This window comes from Dendropsophus ebraccatus, chromosome 5 (genome assembly GCF_027789765.1).
Source record: "Dendropsophus ebraccatus isolate aDenEbr1 chromosome 5, aDenEbr1.pat, whole genome shotgun sequence".
Classification (NCBI taxonomy): domain Eukaryota; kingdom Metazoa; phylum Chordata; class Amphibia; order Anura; family Hylidae; genus Dendropsophus; species Dendropsophus ebraccatus.
In genome coordinates, this window is record NC_091458.1 from 2,508,728 (window position 1) to 2,529,391 (window position 20,664).

A 20,664-nucleotide genomic window follows, 5' to 3' on the forward strand; every position below is an offset into this window, starting at 1 on the left:
GGAGAGAAATGAGACGGGACATTCTGAAGAGAGACACGAGACGGGACATTCTGAAGAGAGACACGAGACGGGACATTCTGAAGAGAGACACGAGACGGGACATTCTGAAGAGAGACACGAGACGGGACATTCTGAAGAGAGACACAAGACGGGACATTCTGAAGAGAGACATGAGACGGGACATTCTGAGGAGAGACATGAGATGGGACATTCTGAAGAGAGACACGAGACGGGACATTCTGAAGAGAGACACGAGACGGGACATTCTGAGGAGAGGCACAAGACGAGACGTTCTGAGGAGAGACATGAGACTGGACATTTTGAGGAAAGACACGAGACGGGACGTTCTGAAGAGAGACATGAGATGGGACATTCTGAGGAGAGACATGAGACGGGACATTCTGAGGAGAGACACGAGACGGGACGTTCTGAAGAGAGACATGAGACGGGACATTCTGAGGAGAGACACGAGACGGGACGTTCTGAGGAGAGACATGAGATGGGACATTCTGAGGAGAGGCACAAGACGGGACGTTCTGAAGAGAGACATGAGACATGACATTCTGAGGAGAGACATGAGACGGGACATTCTGAGGAGAGACATGAGACGGGACATTCTGAGGAGAGACATGAGACGGGACGTTCTGAAGAGAGACATGAGATGGGACATTCTGAGGAGAGGCACGAGACGGGACGTTCTGAGGAGAGACATGAGATGGGACATTCTGAGGAGAGGCACAAGACAGGACATTCTGAGGAGAGACACAAGATAGGACATTCTGAGGAGAGACATGAGACGGGACATTCTGAGGAGAGACATGAGACGGGACATTCTGAGGAGAGACATGAGACGGGACGTTCTGAAGAGAGACATGAGATGGGACATTCTGAGGAGAGGCACAAGATAGGACATTCTGAGGAGAGGCACGAGACGGGACATTCTGAAGAGAGACATGAGATGGGACATTCTGAGGAGAGACATGAGACGGGACATTCTGAGGAGAGACATGAGACGGGACGTTCTGAAGAGAGACATGAGATGGGACATTCTGAGGAGAGGCACAAGATAGGACATTCTGAGGAGAGGCACAAGACGGGACGTTCTGAAGAGAGACATGAGACAGGACATTCTGAGGAGAGACATGAGACAGGACATTCTGAGGAGAGACATGAGACGGGACGTTCTGAGGAGAGACATGAGACGGGACGTTCTGAAGAGAGACATGAGACAGGACATTCTGAGGAGAGGCACAAGATAGGACATTCTGAGGAGAGGCACAAGACGGGACGTTCTGAGGAGAGACATGAGACGGGACATTCTGAGGAGAGACATGAGACGGGACATTCTGAAGAGAGACATGAGACGGGACGTTCTGAGGAGAGACATGAGACGGGACGTTCTGAAGAGAGACACGAGACGGGACATTCTGAAGAGAGACACGAGACGGGACATTCTGAGGAGAGGCACGAGACGGGACGTTCTGAGGAGAGACACGAGACGGGACATTCTGAGGAGAGACACGAGACGGGACATTCTGAGGAGAGACATGAGACGGGACATTCTGAGGAGAGGCACAAGACGGGACGTTCTGAGGAGAGACATGAGACGGGACGTTCTGAGGAGAGACACAAGACGGGACGTTCTGAGGAGAGACATGAGACGGGACGTTCTGAGGAGAGACATGAGACGGGACATTTTGAGGAGTGACATTCTGAGGAGAGACATGAGACGGGACATTTTGAGGAGTGACATTCTGAGGAGAGACACAAGACGGGACGTTCTGAGGAGAGACATGAGACTAGAAATGACATTCTGGAGGACCCTAATCCTGTCGAGAGATGTATAAGATACTTACATGATATTAATGCTGAAAAAGAGGGAAAAATAGAAGAATTGGGTTACTGCAAAACAAAAATACAGGTCTTCAAAACAACAACTCATGATCCCTGCCACATGTCATTATATTGTATTATATCAGTAATGTCATCAAAGAGGCGGGGCTGTGATTATATCTCTATACACAGGATATACAGGGGGCAGGGCTGTGACTACCTCTCTATACACAGGATATACAGGGGGCGGGGCTGTGATTATATCTCTATACACAGGATATACAGGGGGCGGGGCTGTAATTATATTTCTATACACAGGATATACAGGGGCGGGGCTGTGATTATATCTCTATACACAGGATATTCAGGGGGTGGGGCTGTGACTACATCTCTATACACATGATATACAGGGGGCGGGGCTGTGATTATATCTCTATACACAGGATATACAGGGGGCGGGGCTGTTATTATATCTCTATACACAGGATATACAGGGGGCGGAGCTGTGACTACCTCTCTATACACAGGATATACAGGGGGCGGGGCTGTGACTACCTCTCTATACACAGGATATACAGGGGGCGGGCTGTGATTACTTCTTTATACACATGATATACAGGGTGCGGGGCTGTGACTATCTCTCTATACACAGGATATACAGGGGGCGGGGCTGTGACTACCTCTATACACAGGATATACAGGGGGCGGGGCTGTGACTACCTCTATACACATGATATACAGGGGGCGGGGCTGTGACTACCTCTATACACAGGATATACAGGGGGCGGGGCTGTGATTACCTCTCTATACACAGGATATACAGGGGGCGGGGCTGTGACTACCTCTCTATACACAGGATATACAGGGGGCGGGGCTGTCACTACCTCTCTATACACATGATATATAGGGGGCGGGGCTGTAACTACCTCTCTATACACAGGATATACAGGGGGCGGGGCTGTGACCAACTCTCTATACACATGAAATCCAGGGGGCAGGGCTGTGACTACCTCTCTATACACGTAAGTGCAGGCATTTATCTGGCTATCCTGTCTCTATCCTCTGAGGAAACCTTGTCCATGCCAGGGATACCTTCTGCAAGACACAGGGCCCCAGTAGGACAAATAGTCTGAAAGGCTGATGGGTCCTACTGTAACGTACGGCTGTTCTGGGAAGTTTTGGATAGTTTGCTCACCACAGCACAGGCACCTGGGACCTCGTTCTACCCTAGCAGGACGGGTATCCCAACACTGTAGGTCATAAGGCAGTCAGATCACTGAGATCTATACGTGAGTATGAGTATCTTCTGTCACTTCCATTCTCCACTACGCTATCCCGGCAGAGTACACAGCTACATTGGACAGGGCCCTCACAATGCTCCTCCGCTCCACCCTGTTTGAACTCTGTTACTACCTCCTGCCCGCACCTGCACTTACCTGACTGTACCCAACGTGTATTGCACTGAATCTCTTACCAGTAACCAAGTTCTCCTGGTTAAACCATTGGACTCTGCCCTCTTGTTGTTGCACCTACACACCTTGGGTTATCCTCAAACCTCACGCTCAGTGCCCGTCTGACTGGGGGAGGGCTCCAACACTGCTCCTGGCCACCGTGACAAGTGCCCAAGTGACCCCACACCCACACAGCTACCCCGGCATATGGTGTGTGGATCTCATGTCATTCTATCAATGATGTCATCCAGGGGGCGGGGCTATGGTTGGGGACATCTCTGGGCACTTACTTTGTGCAGTGCTCAGGGTTAGGCACAGGGTCAGGACCAGGACTCCAAGCAGAACGTTCATCCTCCTCATCTTTTCCTAGAAGAAAGCAGAAGTTTATTACACATGAGAGGGGCCGGGGGGACATCCCCAGTGTGGGGTCTGTACACATGAGAGGGGCCGGGGGGACATCCCCAGTGTGGGGTCTGTACACATGAGAGGGGCCGGGGGGACATCCCCAGTGTGGGGGTCTGTACACATGAGAGGGGCCGGGGGGACATCCCCACTGTGGGGTCTGTACACATGAGAGGGGCCGGGGGGACATCCCCAGTGTGGGGTCTGTACACATGAGAGGGGCCGGGGGGACATCCCTAGTGTGGGGTCTGTACACATGAGAGGGGCCGGGGGGACATCCCCAGTGTGGGGTCTATACACATGAGAGGGGCCGGGGGGACATCCCCAGTGTGGGGTCTGTACACATGAGAGGGGCCGGGGGGACATCCTCAGTGTGGGGTCTATACACATGAGAGGGGCCGGGGGGACATCCCCGGTAGTGGTGGTGGGGATTAGTGGCCCTGTTCACATGGTGTCAGTCCCTGTGATGGATTAGTCCTGGTTATGAGGGGACATCCTTGGTGGGGGGTTGGGGGGACATCCTTGTTGGGGGGTTGGGGGGACATCCCCGGTAGTGGTGTTGGGGGGGGGGTTAGTGGCCCTGTACACATGGATGTAGCAGAGCTGAGTCAGTCCCTGTGATGGATTAGTCCTGGTTATGAGAAGCCTGCAGGCCAGAGACATTCCAGACCGGTAACTACGTTAAATGTCACTCAGCTTTTGTGAGACATTCTGCCCCTCGGTCTCTGGCGCATCTTCCCCTGGTGACAGCATCACCACCACACCCCGCACTACTATGTCCCTGCTTTACCCCATGGTGTAGTGTAGGAGCCCCAGGACTCATCTCTAGTTCTAGATCTGTCAGTCCCACCCAGGACTGGTATCCTGCTGCCGCCAGTGCACATGACCTGCCAATCTCCCCGCTACACCGGCCCACCTCCTCCCCAGGCACCTGCCTCCTCAAGATATGGGGGGGACATACAAGATGGAGTATCCTGATATATGTCATCTCTATGGTTGTCACTCCTCTATGGTGATGATGGTTACTGGAGTATAGTGACAGCCGCAGCCTGATATATGTGTGTTCTCTATGGTTGTCACTCCTCTATGGTGATGATGGTTACTGGAGTATAGTGACAGCCGCAGCCTGATATATGTGTGTTCTCTATGGTGGTCACCCCTATATCCTCTATGGTGATGATGGTTACTGGAGTATAGTGACAGCCGCAGCCTGATATATGTGTGTTCTCTATGGTTGTCACTCCTCTATGGTGATGATGGTTACTGGAGTATAGTGACAGCCGCAGCCTGATATATGTGTGTTCTCTATGGTGGTCACCCCTATATGCTTCGTGGTGATGATGGTTACTGTCACCTCAGGGAACCTACAAACCATCCTGACCAGACACAGCGCCTGGAGGTGACAACCACAGAGATCACTAATCCCAGCGCTGACATCACACATCATCACTCAGTGTATCTCAGCTGTCACTGACATTTACCTCATTGTATGTATCTAAGCTGCATAACACCTCTGGTATTAACACTGTTTATACTTCTGTCTATTATCTCTATCTATCTATCTATCTATCTATCTATCTATCTATCTATCTCCTATCTATCTATCTATCTATCTATCTATCTATCTCCTATCTATCTATCTATCTATCTATCTATCTCCTATCTATCTCCTATCTATCTATCTATCTATCTATCTATCTATCTATCTATCTATCTCCTATCTATCTCCTATCTATCTCCTATCTATCTCCTATCTATCTATCTATCTATCTATCTATCTATCTATCTATCTATCTCCTATCTATCTCCTATCTATCCATCTATCTCCTATCTATCTCCTATCTATCTCCTATCTATCTATCTCCTATCTATCTCCTATCTATCTATCTATCTATCTCCTATCTATCTATCTATCTATCTATCTATCTATCTATCTATCTCCTATCTATCTATCTCCTATCTATCCATCTATCTCCTATCTATCTCCTATCTATCTATCTCCTATCTATCTATCTCCTATCTATCTATCTATCTATCTATCTATCTATCTATCTATCTATCTCCTATCTATCTATCTATCTATCTATCTATCTCCTATCTATCTATCTATCTATCTATCTATCTATCTCCTATCTATCTATCTATCTATCTATCTATCTATCTATCTCCTATCTATCTATCTATCTATCTATCTATCTATCTATCTATCTATCTCCTATCTATCTCCTATCTATCTATCTATCTATCTATCTCCTATCTATCTATCTATCTATCTCCTATCTATCTATCTATCTATCTATCTCCTATCTATCTATCTATCTATCTATCTCCTATCTCCTATCTATCTCCTATCTATCTCCTATCTATCTATCTATCTCCTATCTCCTATCTATCTCCTATCTATCTCCTATCTATCTATCTATCTATCTATCTCCTATCTATCTATCTATCTATCTATCTATCTATCTCCTATCTATCTATCTATCTATCTATCTATCTTCTATCTATCTATCTATCTATCTATCTCCTATCTATCTATCTATCTATCTATCTATCTATCTATCTATCTCCTATCTATCTATCTATCTATCTATCTATCTATCTCCTATCTATCTCCTATCTATCTATCTATCTATCTATCTATCTCCTATCTATCTATCTATCTATCTATCTATCTATCTATCTATCTCCTATTTATCTATCTCCTATCTATCTATCTATCTATCTATCTATCTATCTATCTATCTATCTATCTACTATCTATTTATCTATCTCCTATCTATCTCCTATCTATCTATCTCCTATCTATCTATCTATCTATCTATCTATCTCCTATCTATCTATCTATCTATCTATCTATCTATCTATCTATCTCCTATCTATCTATCTATCTATCTATCTATCTATCTATCTCCTATCTATCTATCTATCTATCTATCTATCTATCTATCTCCTATTTATCTATCTCCTATCTATCTATCTATCTATCTATCTATCTATCTATCTATCTCCTATCTATCTCCTATCTATCATCTATCTATCTCCTATCTATCTATCTATCTATCTATCTATCTCCTATCTATCTCCTATCTATCTATCTATCTATCTATCTCCTATCTATCTCCTATCTATCTATCTATCTATCTATCTATCTATCTATCTTCTATCTATCTATCTATCTATCTATCTATCTATCTCCTATCTATCTATCTATCTATCTATCTATCTATCTATCTATCTATCTCCTATCTATCTATCTATCTCCTATCTATCTATCTATCTATCTATCTCCTATCTATCTCCTATCTATCTCCTATCTATCTATCTATCTATCTATCTATCTATCTATCTATCTATCTATCTATCTATCTATCTCCTATCTATCTCCTATCTATCTATCTATCTATCTATCTCCTATCTATCTATCTATCTATCTCCTATCTATCTATCTCCTATCTATCTATCTATCTCCTATCTATCTCCTATCTATCTCCTATCTATCTATCTATCTATCTATCTATCTATCTATCTCCTATCTATCTCCTATCTATCTATCTATCTATCTATCTATCTATCTATCTATCTCCTATCTATCTATCTATCTATCTATCTATCTATCTATCTATCTCCTATCTATCTCCTATCTATCTATCTATCTATCTATCTATCTATCTATCTATCTATCTCCTATCTATCTATCTATCTATCTATCTCCTATCTATCTATCTATCTATCTATCTATCTATCTATCTATCTCCTATCTATCTCCTATCTATCTATCTATCTATCTATCTATCTATCTATCTATCTCCTATCTATCTCCTATCTATCTATCTATCTATCTATCTATCTATCTATCTATCTATCTATCTCCTATCTATCTATCTCCTATCTATCTATCTATCTCCTATCTATCTATCTATCTATCTATCTATCTATCTATCTATCTCCTATCTATCTCCTATCTATCTATCTATCTATCTATCTATCTATCTCCTATCTATCTCCTATCTATCTATCTATCTATCTATCTATCTATCTCCTATCTATCTCCTATCTATCCATCTATCTCCTATCTATCTCCTATCTATCTATCTCCTATCTATCTATCTCCTATCTATCTATCTATCTATCTATCTATCTATCTATCTATCTATCTCCTATCTATCTATCTATCTATCTATCTATCTATCTCCTATCTATCTATCTATCTATCTATCTATCTATCTATCTATCTCCTATCTATCTATCTATCTATCTATCTTCTATCTATCTATCTATCTATCTATCTACTATCTATTTATCTATCTCCTATCTATCTCCTATCTATCTATCTCCTATCTATCTATCTATCTATCTATCTATCTATCTATCTATCTATCTATCTCCTATCTATCTATCTATCTATCTATCTATCTATCTCCTATCTATCTATCTATCTATCTATCTCCTATCTATCTCCTATCTATCTATCTATCTATCTATCTATCTATCTCCTATTTATCTATCTCCTATCTATCTATCTATCTATCTATCTATCTATCTATCTATCTATCTCCTATCTATCTATCTATCTCCTATCTATCTCCTATCTATCTATCTATCTATCTATCTATCTCCTATTTATCTATCTCCTATCTATCTCCTATCTATCATCTATCTATCTCCTATCTATCTATCTATCTATCTATCTATCTATCTATCTATCTATCTATCTATCTCCTATCTATCTCCTATCTATCTATCTATCTATCTATCTATCTATCTCCTATCTATCTCCTATCTATCTATCTATCTATCTATCTATCTATCTCCTATCTATCTATCTATCTATCTATCTATCTATCTATCTATCTCCTATTTATCTATCTCCTATCTATCTATCTATCTATCTATCTATCTATCTATCTATCTCCTATCTATCTATCTATCTCCTATCTATCTATCTATCTATCTATCTATCTCCTATCTATCTCCTATCTATCTATCTATCTATCTATCTATCTATCTATCTATCTATCTATCTCCTATCTATCTCCTATCTATCTATCTATCTATCTCCTATCTATCTATCTATCTATCTATCTCCTATCTATCTATCTCCTATCTATCTATCTATCTCCTATCTATCTCCTATCTATCTCCTATCTATCTATCTATCTATCTATCTATCTATCTATCTATCTATCTATCTATCTCCTATCTATCTCCTATCTATCTATCTATCTATCTATCTATCTATCTATCTATCTCCTATCTATCTATCTATCTATCTATCTATCTATCTATCTATCTCCTATCTATCTATCTATCTATCTATCTATCTATCTATCTATCTCCTATCTATCTATCTATCTATCTATCTATCTATCTATCTCCTATCTATCTATCTATCTATCTATCTATCTATCTATCTATCTATCTATCTCCTATCTATCTATCTATCTCCTATCTATCTATCTATCTATCTCCTATCTATCTCCTATCTATCTATCTATCTATCTATCTATCTATCTATCTATCTATCTATCTATCTCCTATCTATCTCCTATCTATCTATCTATCTATCTATCTATCTATCTCCTATCTATCTATCTATCTATCTCCTATCTATCTATCTCCTATCTATCTATCTATCTCCTATCTATCTCCTATCTATCTCCTATCTATCTATCTATCTATCTATCTATCTCCTATCTATCTCCTATCTATCTATCTATCTATCTATCTATCTATCTATCTATCTCCTATCTATCTATCTATCTATCTATCTATCTATCTATCTATCTATCTATCTATCTCCTATCTATCTCCTATCTATCTATCTATCTATCTATCTATCTATCTATCTATCTATCTCCTATCTATCTATCTATCTATCTATCTATCTCCTATCTATCTATCTATCTATCTATCTATCTATCTATCTATCTATCTCCTATCTATCTATCTCCTATCTATCTCCTATCTATCTCCTATCTATCTATCTATCTATCTATCTATCTATCTATCTATCTATCTATCTATCTCCTATCTATCTCCTATCTATCTATCTATCTATCTATCTCCTATCTATCTATCTCCTATCTATCTATCTATCTCCTATCTATCTATCTATCTATCTATCTATCTATCTATCTATCTATCTCCTATCTATCTCCTATCTATCTATCTATCTATCTATCTATCTCCTATCTATCTCCTATCTATCTATCTATCTATCTATCTATCTATCTATCTATCTCCTATCTATCTCCTATCTATCCATCTATCTCCTATCTATCTCCTATCTATCTATCTCCTATCTATCTATCTCCTATCTATCTATCTATCTATCTATCTATCTATCTCCTATCTATCTATCTATCTATCTATCTATCTCCTATCTATCTATCTATCTATCTATCTATCTCCTATCTATCTATCTATCTATCTATCTATCTATCTTCTATCTATCTATCTATCTATCTATCTATCTATCTATCTATCTCCTATCTATCTCCTATCTATCTATCTATCTCCTATCTATCTATCTATCTCCTATCTATCTATCTATCTATCTATCTATCTATCTATCTATCTATCTATCTCCTATCTATCTATCTATCTATCTATCTATCTATCTATCTATCTATCTATCTATCTCCTATCTCCTATCTATCTCCTATCTATCTCCTATCTATCTATCTATCTCCTATCTCCTATCTATCTCCTATCTATCTCCTATCTATCTATCTATCTATCTATCTATCTATCTATCTCCTATCTATCTATCTATCTATCTATCTATCTATCTATCTTCTATCTATCTATCTATCTATCTATCTATCTATCTATCTATCTATCTCCTATCTATCTATCTATCTATCTATCTCCTATCTATCTCCTATCTATCTATCTATCTATCTATCTATCTATCTATCTCCTATCTATCTATCTATCTATCTATCTCCTATTTATCTATCTCCTATCTATCTATCTATCTATCTATCTATCTATCTATCTACTATCTATTTATCTATCTCCTATCTATCTCCTATCTATCTATCTCCTATCTATCTATCTATCTATCTATCTATCTATCTATCTATCTATCTATCTCCTATCTATCTATCTATCTATCTATCTATCTCCTATCTATCTATCTATCTATCTATCTCCTATCTATCTCCTATCTATCTATCTATCTATCTATCTATCTATCTATCTATCTCCTATTTATCTATCTCCTATCTATCTATCTATCTATCTATCTATCTATCTCCTATCTATCTCCTATCTATCATCTATCTATCTCCTATCTATCTATCTATCTATCTATCTATCTATCTATCTATCTATCTATCTCCTATCTATCTCCTATCTATCTATCTATCTATCTATCTCCTATCTATCTCCTATCTATCTATCTATCTATCTATCTATCTATCTCCTATCTATCTATCTATCTATCTATCTATCTATCTATCTATCTATCTCCTATTTATCTATCTCCTATCTATCTATCTATCTATCTATCTCCTATCTATCTATCTATCTCCTATCTATCTATCTATCTATCTATCTATCTCCTATCTATCTCCTATCTATCTATCTATCTATCTATCTATCTATCTATCTATCTATCTATCTATCTATCTCCTATCTATCTCCTATCTATCTATCTATCTATCTCCTATCTATCTATCTATCTATCTCCTATCTATCTATCTCCTATCTATCTATCTATCTCCTATCTATCTCCTATCTATCTCCTATCTATCTATCTATCTATCTATCTATCTATCTATCTATCTATCTATCTATCTCCTATCTATCTCCTATCTATCTATCTATCTATCTATCTATCTATCTATCTATCTCCTATCTATCTATCTATCTATCTATCTATCTATCTCCTATCTATCTATCTATCTATCTATCTCCTATCTATCTATCTATCTATCTATCTATCTATCTATCTATCTCCTATCTATCTATCTATCTATCTATCTATCTATCTCCTATCTATCTCCTATCTATCTATCTATCTATCTATCTATCTATCTATCTATCTCCTATCTATCTCCTATCTATCTATCTATCTATCTATCTATCTCCTATCTATCTCCTATCTATCTATCTATCTATCTCCTATCTATCTCCTATCCATCTATCTATCTATCTATCTATCTATCTATCTATCTATCTCCTATCTATCTATCTATCTATCTATCTATCTATCTATCTATCTATCTATCTCCTATTTATCTATCTCCTATCTATCTATCTATCTATCTATCTATCTATCTATCTATCTATCTCCTATCTATCTCCTATCTATCATCTATCTATCTCCTATCTATCTATCTATCTATCTATCTCCTATCTATCTCCTATCTATCTATCTATCTATCTATCTATCTATCTATCTATCTATCTCCTATCTATCTCCTATCTATCTATCTATCTATCTATCTATCTCCTATCTATCTATCTATCTATCTATCTATCTATCTATCTCCTATCTATCTATCTATCTCCTATCTATCTATCTATCTCCTATCTATCTCCTATCTATCTATCTATCTATCTATCTATCTATCTATCTATCTATCTATCTATCTCCTATCTATCTCCTATCTATCTATCTATCTATCTCCTATCTATCTATCTATCTATCTCCTATCTATCTATCTCCTATCTATCTATCTATCTCCTATCTATCTCCTATCTATCTCCTATCTATCTATCTATCTATCTATCTCCTATCTATCTCCTATCTATCTCCTATCTATCTATCTATCTATCTATCTCCTATCTATCTATCTATCTATCTATCTATCTATCTATCTATCTATCTATCTCCTATCTATCTATCTATCTATCTATCTCCTATCTATCTATCTATCTATCTCCTATCTATCTATCTCCTATCTATCTCCTATCTATCTATCTATCTATCTATCTATCTATCTATCTATCTATCTCCTATCTATCTATCTATCTATCTATCTATCTATCTATCTATCTATCTATCTCCTATCTATCTCCTATCTATCTATCTATCTATCTATCTCCTATCTCCTATCTATCTATCTATCTATCTATCTATCTATCTATCTATCTATCTATCTATCTCCTATCTATCTATCTATCTCCTATCTCTCTATCTATCTATCTCCTATCTATCTATCTATCTATCTATCTATCTCCTATCTATCTATCTATCTATCTATCTCCTATCTATCTCCTATCTATCTATCTATCTATCTATCTATCTATCTATCTCCTATCTATCTATCTATCTATCTATCTCCTATCTATCTATCTATCTATCTATCTATCTATCTCCTATCTATCTCCTATCTATCTATCTATCTATCTATCTATCTCCTATCTATCTCCTATCTATCTATCTATCTATCTATCTATCTATCTATCTATCTATCTATCTATCTCCTATCTATCTCCTATCTATCTATCTATCTATCTCCTATCTATCTATCTATCTCCTATCTATCTCCTATCTATCTATCTATCTATCTATCTATCTATCTATCTATCTCCTATCTATCTATCTATCTATCTATCTATCTATCTATCTCCTATCTATCTATCTCCTATCTATCTATCTATCTCCTATCTATCTCCTATCTATCCATCTATCTATCTCTCTATCTATCTCCTATCCATCTATCTATCTATCTGTCTATCTCCTATCCATCTATCTATCTGTATTCCTCCTGAGCTGCGGTCCTGACTCCCCCAGTCTCCTACCTTGATGTCTTCCTCAGATGCTTCGGCCTCATATTGCTGCTCCTCCGGTCTTCACTACTATTTATACCTTTGGTGCAGTCACTGCGCCTCCCAGCAGTCACATTCTGTCTCTCTGTAGTTCTATTGCTCGGGGATATTGGGGACCTGGAGGATTTTCTGTACGTCACTGATTGTTGATTTCAAGTTTTCTGGACTGTCAAACCTGACACATATTTCTACAGAAGAATCCTCTGAATATTGGCCCAGCCCTGTGCTTTCAGGAGAAACGAGTTCACATTCTCCAGCTGGAGACTTTCCTGTATCACAATCTGGAAGCTTTCCCGTATCAGGATCTAAAAGCTAGTGTTCCCATGTCAGAATCTAGAAGCTTTCTCATGTCAGGATCTAGAAGCTTTCCCGTGTCAGGATCTAGAAGCTTTCCCGTGTCGGGATCTAGAAGCTTTCCCTTCTCAGGATCTAGACGCTTTCCCTTCTCAGGATCTGGAAGCTTTCCCGTATCAGGATCTAAAAGCTAGTGTTCCCATGTCAGAATCTAGAAGCTTTCCTGTGTCAGGATCCTGAAGCTTTTCCGTGTCAGGATCTAGAAGCTTTTCTGTGTCAGGATCTAGAAGCTTTCCCGTGTCAGGATCTGGACGCTTTCCCTTCTCAGGATCTGAAAGCTTTCCCGTGTCAGGATCTGAAAGCTTTCCTGTGTCAGGATCTAGAAGCTTTCCTGTGTCAGGATCTAGAAGCTTTCCTGTGTCAGGATCTAGAAGCTTTCCTGTGTCAGGATCTAGAAGCTTTCCCGTGTCAGGATCTGGAATATTTCCCATATCAGGATCTAAAAGCTTTCCCGTGTCAGGATCTGAAAACTTTCCTGTGTCAGGATCTAGAAGCTTTCCTGTGTCAGGATCTAGAAGCTTTCCTGTGTCAGGATCTAGAAGCTTTCCTGTGTCAGGATCTAGAAGCTTTCCCGTGTCAGGATCTCGAATATTTCCCATATCAGGATCTAAAAGCTTTCCTGTGTCAGGATCTAAAAGCTTTCCTGTGTCAGGATCTAGAAGCTTTCCCGTGTCAGGATCTGGACGCTTTCCCTTCTCAGGATCTAGAAGCTTTCCTGTGTAAGGATCTGGAATCTTTCCTGTGTCAGGATCTGGAATCTTTCCCGTGTCAGGATCTGGAAGCTTTAACGTTTCAGGATCTGGAATCTTTCCTGTGTCAGGATCTAGAAGCTTTCCCATGTCAGGATCTGGAATCTTTCCCATGTCCGGATCTAGAAGCTTTCCGGTATCAGAATCTAGAAGCTTTCCCGCGTCAGGATCTGGACGCTTTCCCTTCTCAGGATCTGAAAGCTTTCCTGTGTCAGGATCTGGAATCTTTCCCGTGTCAGGATCTATAAGCTTTCCTGTGTCAGGATCTGGAAGCTTTAACGTTTCAGGATCTGGAATATTTCCTGTGTCAGGATCTGGAAGCTAGTGTTCCTGTGTCAGGATCTAGAAGCTTTCCCATGTCAGGATCTGGAATATTTCCCATGTCCGGATCTAGAAGCTTTCCCATGTCAGGATCTGGAATATTTCCCGTGTCATGATCTAGAAGCTTTCCCTTGTCAGGATCTGGAATCTTTCCTGTGTCAGGATCTAGAAGCTTTCCTGTGTCAGGATCTAGAAGCTTTCCCATGTCAGGATCTGAAATCTTTCCCATGTCCGGATCTAGAAGCTTTCCCATGTCAGGATCTGGAATCTTTCCCGTGTCAGGATCTAGAAGCTTTCCCTTGCCAGGATCTGGAATCTTTCCTGTGTCAGGATCTGGAAGCTTTCCCTTGTCAGGATCTGAAAGCTAGTGTTCCTGTGTCAGGATCTAGAAGCTTTCCTGTGTCAGAATCTAGAAGCTTTCTCATGTCAGGATCTGGAATCATTCTCGTGTCAGGATCTGGAATCTTTCCTGTGTCAGGATCTAGAAGCTTTCCCTTGTCAGGATCTAGAAGCTTTCCCATGTCAGGATCTGGAAGCTAGTGTTCCTGTGTCAGGATCTAGAAGCTTTCCCATGTCAGGATCTGGAATCTTTCCCATGTCAGGATCTGGAAGCTTTCCTGTGTCAGGATATGGAATCTTTCCTGTATCAGAATCTAGAAGCTTTCCCGTGTCAGCATCTAGAAGCTTTCCCGTGTCAGGATCTGGAAGCTTTCCTGTGTCAGGATCTGGAAGCTTTCCTGTGTCAGGATCTAGAAGCTTTCCCATGTCAGGATCTGGAATATTTCCCATGTCCGGATCTAGAAGCTTTCCCATGTCAGGATCTGGAATATTTCCCGTGTCAGGATCTAGAAGCTTTCCCTTGTCAGGATCTGGAATCTTTCCTGTGTCAGGATCTGGAAGCTAGTGTTCCTGTGTCAGGATCTAGAAGCTTTCCTGTGTCAGGATCTAGAAGCTTTCCCATGTCAGGATCTGAAATCTTTCCCATGTCCGGATCTAGAAGCTTTCCCATGTCAGGATCTGGAATCTTTCCCGTGTCAGGATCTGGAAGCTTTCCCTTGTCAGGATCTGAAAGCTAGTGTTCCTGTGTCAGGATCTAGAAGCTTTCCTGTGTCAGAATCTAGAAGCTTTCTCATGTCAGGATCTGGAATCATTCTCGTGTCAGGATCTGGAATCTTTCCTGTGTCAGGATCTAGAAGCTTTCCCATGTCAGGATCTGGAAGCTAGTGTTCCTGTGTCAGGATCTAGAAGCTTTCCCATGTCAGGATCTGGAATCTTTCCCATGTCAGGATATGGAATCTTTCCTGTATCAGAATCTAGAAGCTTTCCCGTGTCAGCATCTAGAAGCTTTCCCGTGTCAGGATCTGGAAGCTTTCCTGTGTCAGGATCTGGAAGCTTTCCTGTGTCAGGATCTAGAAGCTTTCCCATGTCAGGATCTTAAAGCTTTCCCTTGTCACGATCTGAAAGCTAGTGTTCCTGTGTTAGGATCTAGAAGCTTTCCTTTATCAGGATTTGGAAGCTTTCCCATATCAGGATCTGAAATCTTTCCCATGTCCGGATCTAGAAGCTTTCCCATGTCAGGATCTAGAAGCTTTCCCGTGTCAGGATGTAGAAGCTTTCCCTTGTCATGATCTGAAAGCTAGTGTTCCTGTGTTAGGATCTAGAAGCTTTCTCATGTCAGAATCTGGAAGCTTTCCCATATCAGGATCTAAAAGCTAGTGTTCTTGTGTCAGAATCTAGAAGCTTTCTCATGTCAGGATCTGGAAGCTTTCCTGTGTCAGGATCTAGAAGCTTTCCCATGTCAGGATCTGGAATCTTTCCCATGTCAGGATCTGGAATCTTTCCTGTGTCAGGATCTAGAAGTTTTCCCATGTCAGAATCTGGAAGCTTTCCCATATCAGGATCTAAAAGCTAGTGTTCTTGTGTCAGAATCTAGAAGCTTTCTCATGTCAGGATCTGGAATCATTCTCGTGTCAGGATCTGGAAGCTTTCCTGTGTTAGCATCTAGAAGCTTTCCCTTGTCAGGATCTGGAAGCTAGTGTTCCTGTGTCAGGATCTAGAAGCTTTCCTGTGTCAGGATCTAGAAGCTTTCCCATGTCAGGATCTGGAATCTTTCCCATGTCAGGATCTGGAATCTTTCCTGTGTCAGGATCTAGAAGCTTTCCCATGTCAGGATCTGGAAGCTTTCCCATGTCAGGATCTGGAAGCTAGTGTTCCTGTGTCAGGATCTAGAAGCTTTCCCATGTCAGGATCTGGAATATTTCCCATGTCCGGATCTAGAAGCTTTCCCATGTCAGGATCTGGAATATTTCCCGTGTCATGATCTAGAAGCTTTCCCTTGTCAGGATCTGGAATCTTTCCTGTGTCAGGATCTAGAAGCTTTCCTGTGTCAGGATCTATAAGCTTTCCCATGTCAGGATCTGAAATCTTTCCCATGTCCGGATCTAGAAGCTTTCCCATGTCAGGATCTGGAATCTTTCCCGTGTCAGGATCTAGAAGCTTTCCCTTGCCAGGATCTGGAATCTTTCCTGTGTCAGGATCTGGAAGCTTTCCCTTGTCAGGATCTGAAAGCTAGTGTTCCTGTGTCAGGATCTAGAAGCTTTCCTGTGTCAGAATCTAGAAGCTTTCTCATGTCAGGATCTGGAATCATTCTCGTGTCAGGATCTGGAATCTTTCCTGTGTCAGGATCTAGAAGCTTTCCCATGTCAGGATCTGGAAGCTAGTGTTCCTGTGTCAGGATCTAGAAGCTTTCCCATGTCAGGATCTGGAATCTTTCTCATGTCAGGATATGGAATCTTTCCTGTATCAGAATCTAGAAGCTTTCCCGTGTCAGGATCTGGAAGCTTTCCTGTGTCAGGATCTGGAAGCTTTCCTGTGTCAGGATCTAGAAGCTTTCCCATGTCAGGATCTGGAATATTTCCCATGTCCGGATCTAGAAGCTTTCCCATGTCAGGATCTGGAATATTTCCCGTGTCATGATCTAGAAGCTTTCCCTTGTCAGGATCTGGAATCTTTCCTGTGTCAGGATCTGGAAGCTAGTGTTCCTGTGTCAGGATCTAGAAGCTTTCCTGTGTCAGGATCTAGAAGCTTTCCCATGTCAGGATCTGAAATCTTTCCCATGTCCGGATCTAGAAGCTTTCCCATGTCAGGATCTGGAATCTTTCCCGTGTCAGGATCTGGAAGCTTTCCCTTGTCAGGATCTGAAAGCTAGTGTTCCTGTGTCAGGATCTAGAAGCTTTCCTGTGTCAGAATCTAGAAGCTTTCTCATGTCAGGATCTGGAATCATTCTCGTGTCAGGATCTGGAATCTTTCCTGTGTCAGGATCTAGAAGCTTTCCCATGTCAGGATCTGGAAGCTAGTGTTCCTGTGTCAGGATCTAGAAGCTTTCCCATGTCAGGATCTGGAATCTTTCCCATGTCAGGATATGGAATCTTTCCTGTATCAGAATCTAGAAGCTTTCCCGTGTCAGCATCTAGAAGCTTTCCCGTGTCAGGATCTGGAAGCTTTCCTGTGTCAGGATCTGGAAGCTTTCCTGTGTCAGGATCTAGAAGCTTTCCCATGTCAGGATCTTAAAGCTTTCCCTTGTCACGATCTGAAAGCTAGTGTTCCTGTGTTAGGATCTAGAAGCTTTCCTTTATCAGGATTTGGAAGCTTTCCCATATCAGGATCTGAAATCTTTCCCATGTCCGGATCTAGAAGCTTTCCCATGTCAGGATCTAGAAGCTTTCCCGTGTCAGGATGTAGAAGCTTTCCCTTGTCATGATCTGAAAGCTAGTGTTCCTGTGTTAGGATCTAGAAGCTTTCTCATGTCAGAATCTGGAAGCTTTCCCATATCAGGATCTAAAAGCTAGTGTTCTTGTGTCAGAATCTAGAAGCTTTCTCATGTCAGGATCTGGAAGCTTTCCTGTGTCAGGATCTAGAAGCTTTCCCATGTCAGGATCTGGAATCTTTCCCATGTCAGGATCTGGAATCTTTCCTGTGTCAGGATCTAGAAGTTTTCCCATGTCAGAATCTGGAAGCTTTCCCATATCAGGATCTAAAAGCTAGTGTTCTTGTGTCAGAATCTAGAAGCTTTCTCATGTCAGGATCTGGAATCATTCTCGTGTCAGGATCTGGAAGCTTTCCTGTGTTAGCATCTAGAAGCTTTCCCTTGTCAGGATCTGGAAGCTAGTGTTCCTGTGTCAGGATCTAGAAGCTTTCCTGTGTCAGGATCTAGAAGCTTTCCCATGTCAGGATCTGGAATCTTTCCCATGTCAGGATCTGGAATCTTTCCTGTGTCAGGATCTAGAAGCTTTCCCATGTCAGGATCTGGAAGCTTTCCCATGTCAGGATCTGGAAGCTAGTGTTCCTGTGTCAGGATCTAGAAGCTTTCCCATGTCAGGATCTGGAATATTTCCCATGTCCGGATCTAGAAGCTTTCCCATGTCAGGATCTGGAATATTTCCCGTGTCATGATCTAGAAGCTTTCCCTTGTCAGGATCTGGAATCTTTCCTGTGTCAGGATCTAGAAGCTTTCCTGTGTCAGGATCTAGAAGCTTTCCCATGTCAGGATCTGAAATCTTTCCCATGTCCGGATCTAGAAGCTTTCCCATGTCAGGATCTGGAATCTTTCCCGTGTCAGGATCTAGAAGCTTTCCCTTGCCAGGATCTGGAATCTTTCCTGTGTCAGGATCTGGAAGCTTTCCCTTGTCAGGATCTGAAAGCTAGTGTTCCTGTGTCAGGATCTAGAAGCTTTCCTGTGTCAGAATCTAGAAGCTTTCTCATGTCAGGATCTGGAATCATTCTCGTGTCAGGATCTGGAATCTTTCCTGTGTCAGGATCTAGAAGCTTTCCCATGTCAGGATCTGGAAGCTAGTGTTCCTGTGTCAGGATCTAGAAGCTTTCCCATGTCAGGATCTGGAATCTTTCCCATGTCAGGATATGGAATCTTTCCTGTATCAGAATCTAGAAGCTTTCCCGTGTCAGGATCTGGAAGCTTTCCTGTGTCAGGATCTGGAAGCTTTCCTGTGTCAGGATCTAGAAGCTTTCCCATGTCAGGATCTGGAATATTTCCCATGTCCGGATCTAGAAGCTTTCCCATGTCAGGATCTGGAATATTTCCCGTGTCATGATCTAGAAGCTTTCCCTTGTCAGGATCTGGAATCTTTCCTGTGTCAGGATCTGGAAGCTAGTGTTCCTGTGTCAGGATCTAGAAGCTTTCCTGTGTCAGGATCTAGAAGCTTTCCCATGTCAGGATCTGAAATCTTTCCCATGTCCGGATCTAGAAGCTTTCCCATGTCAGGATCTGGAATCTTTCCCGTGTCAGGATCTGGAAGCTTTCCCTTGTCAGGATCTGAAAGCTAGTGTTCCTGTGTCAGGATCTAGAAGCTTTCCTGTGTCAGAATCTAGAAGCTTTCTCATGTCAGGATCTGGAATCATTCTCGTGTCAGGATCTGGAATCTTTCCTGTGTCAGGATCTAGAAGCTTTCCCATGTCAGGATCTGGAAGCTAGTGTTCCTGTGTCAGGATCTAGAAGCTTTCCCATGTCAGGATCTGGAATCTTTCCCATGTCAGGATATGGAATCTTTCCTGTATCAGAATCTAGAAGCTTTCCCGTGTCAGCATCTAGAAGCTTTCCCGTGTCAGGATCTGGAAGCTTTCCTGTGTCAGGATCTGGAAGCTTTCCTGTGTCAGGATCTAGAAGCTTTCCCATGTCAGGATCTTAAAGCTTTCCCTTGTCACGATCTGAAAGCTAGTGTTCCTGTGTTAGGATCTAGAAGCTTTCCTTTATC

General features: G+C 41.0%; 1 protein-coding gene across 1 annotated transcript; it reads left to right on the forward strand.

The window, feature by feature from the left end:
- Positions 1 to 661: 661 nt before the first annotated feature.
- Positions 662 to 1,708, forward strand: LOC138793313 (high mobility group nucleosome-binding domain-containing protein 5-like). Its single transcript, XM_069971837.1, has 2 exons — positions 662 to 924; positions 1,006 to 1,708. The coding sequence occupies exons 1-2, from the start codon at positions 662 to 664 to the stop codon at positions 1,706 to 1,708; spliced, it is 966 nt and encodes a 321-aa protein (XP_069827938.1).
- The last annotated feature ends 18,956 nt before the right edge of the window (positions 1,709 to 20,664 follow it).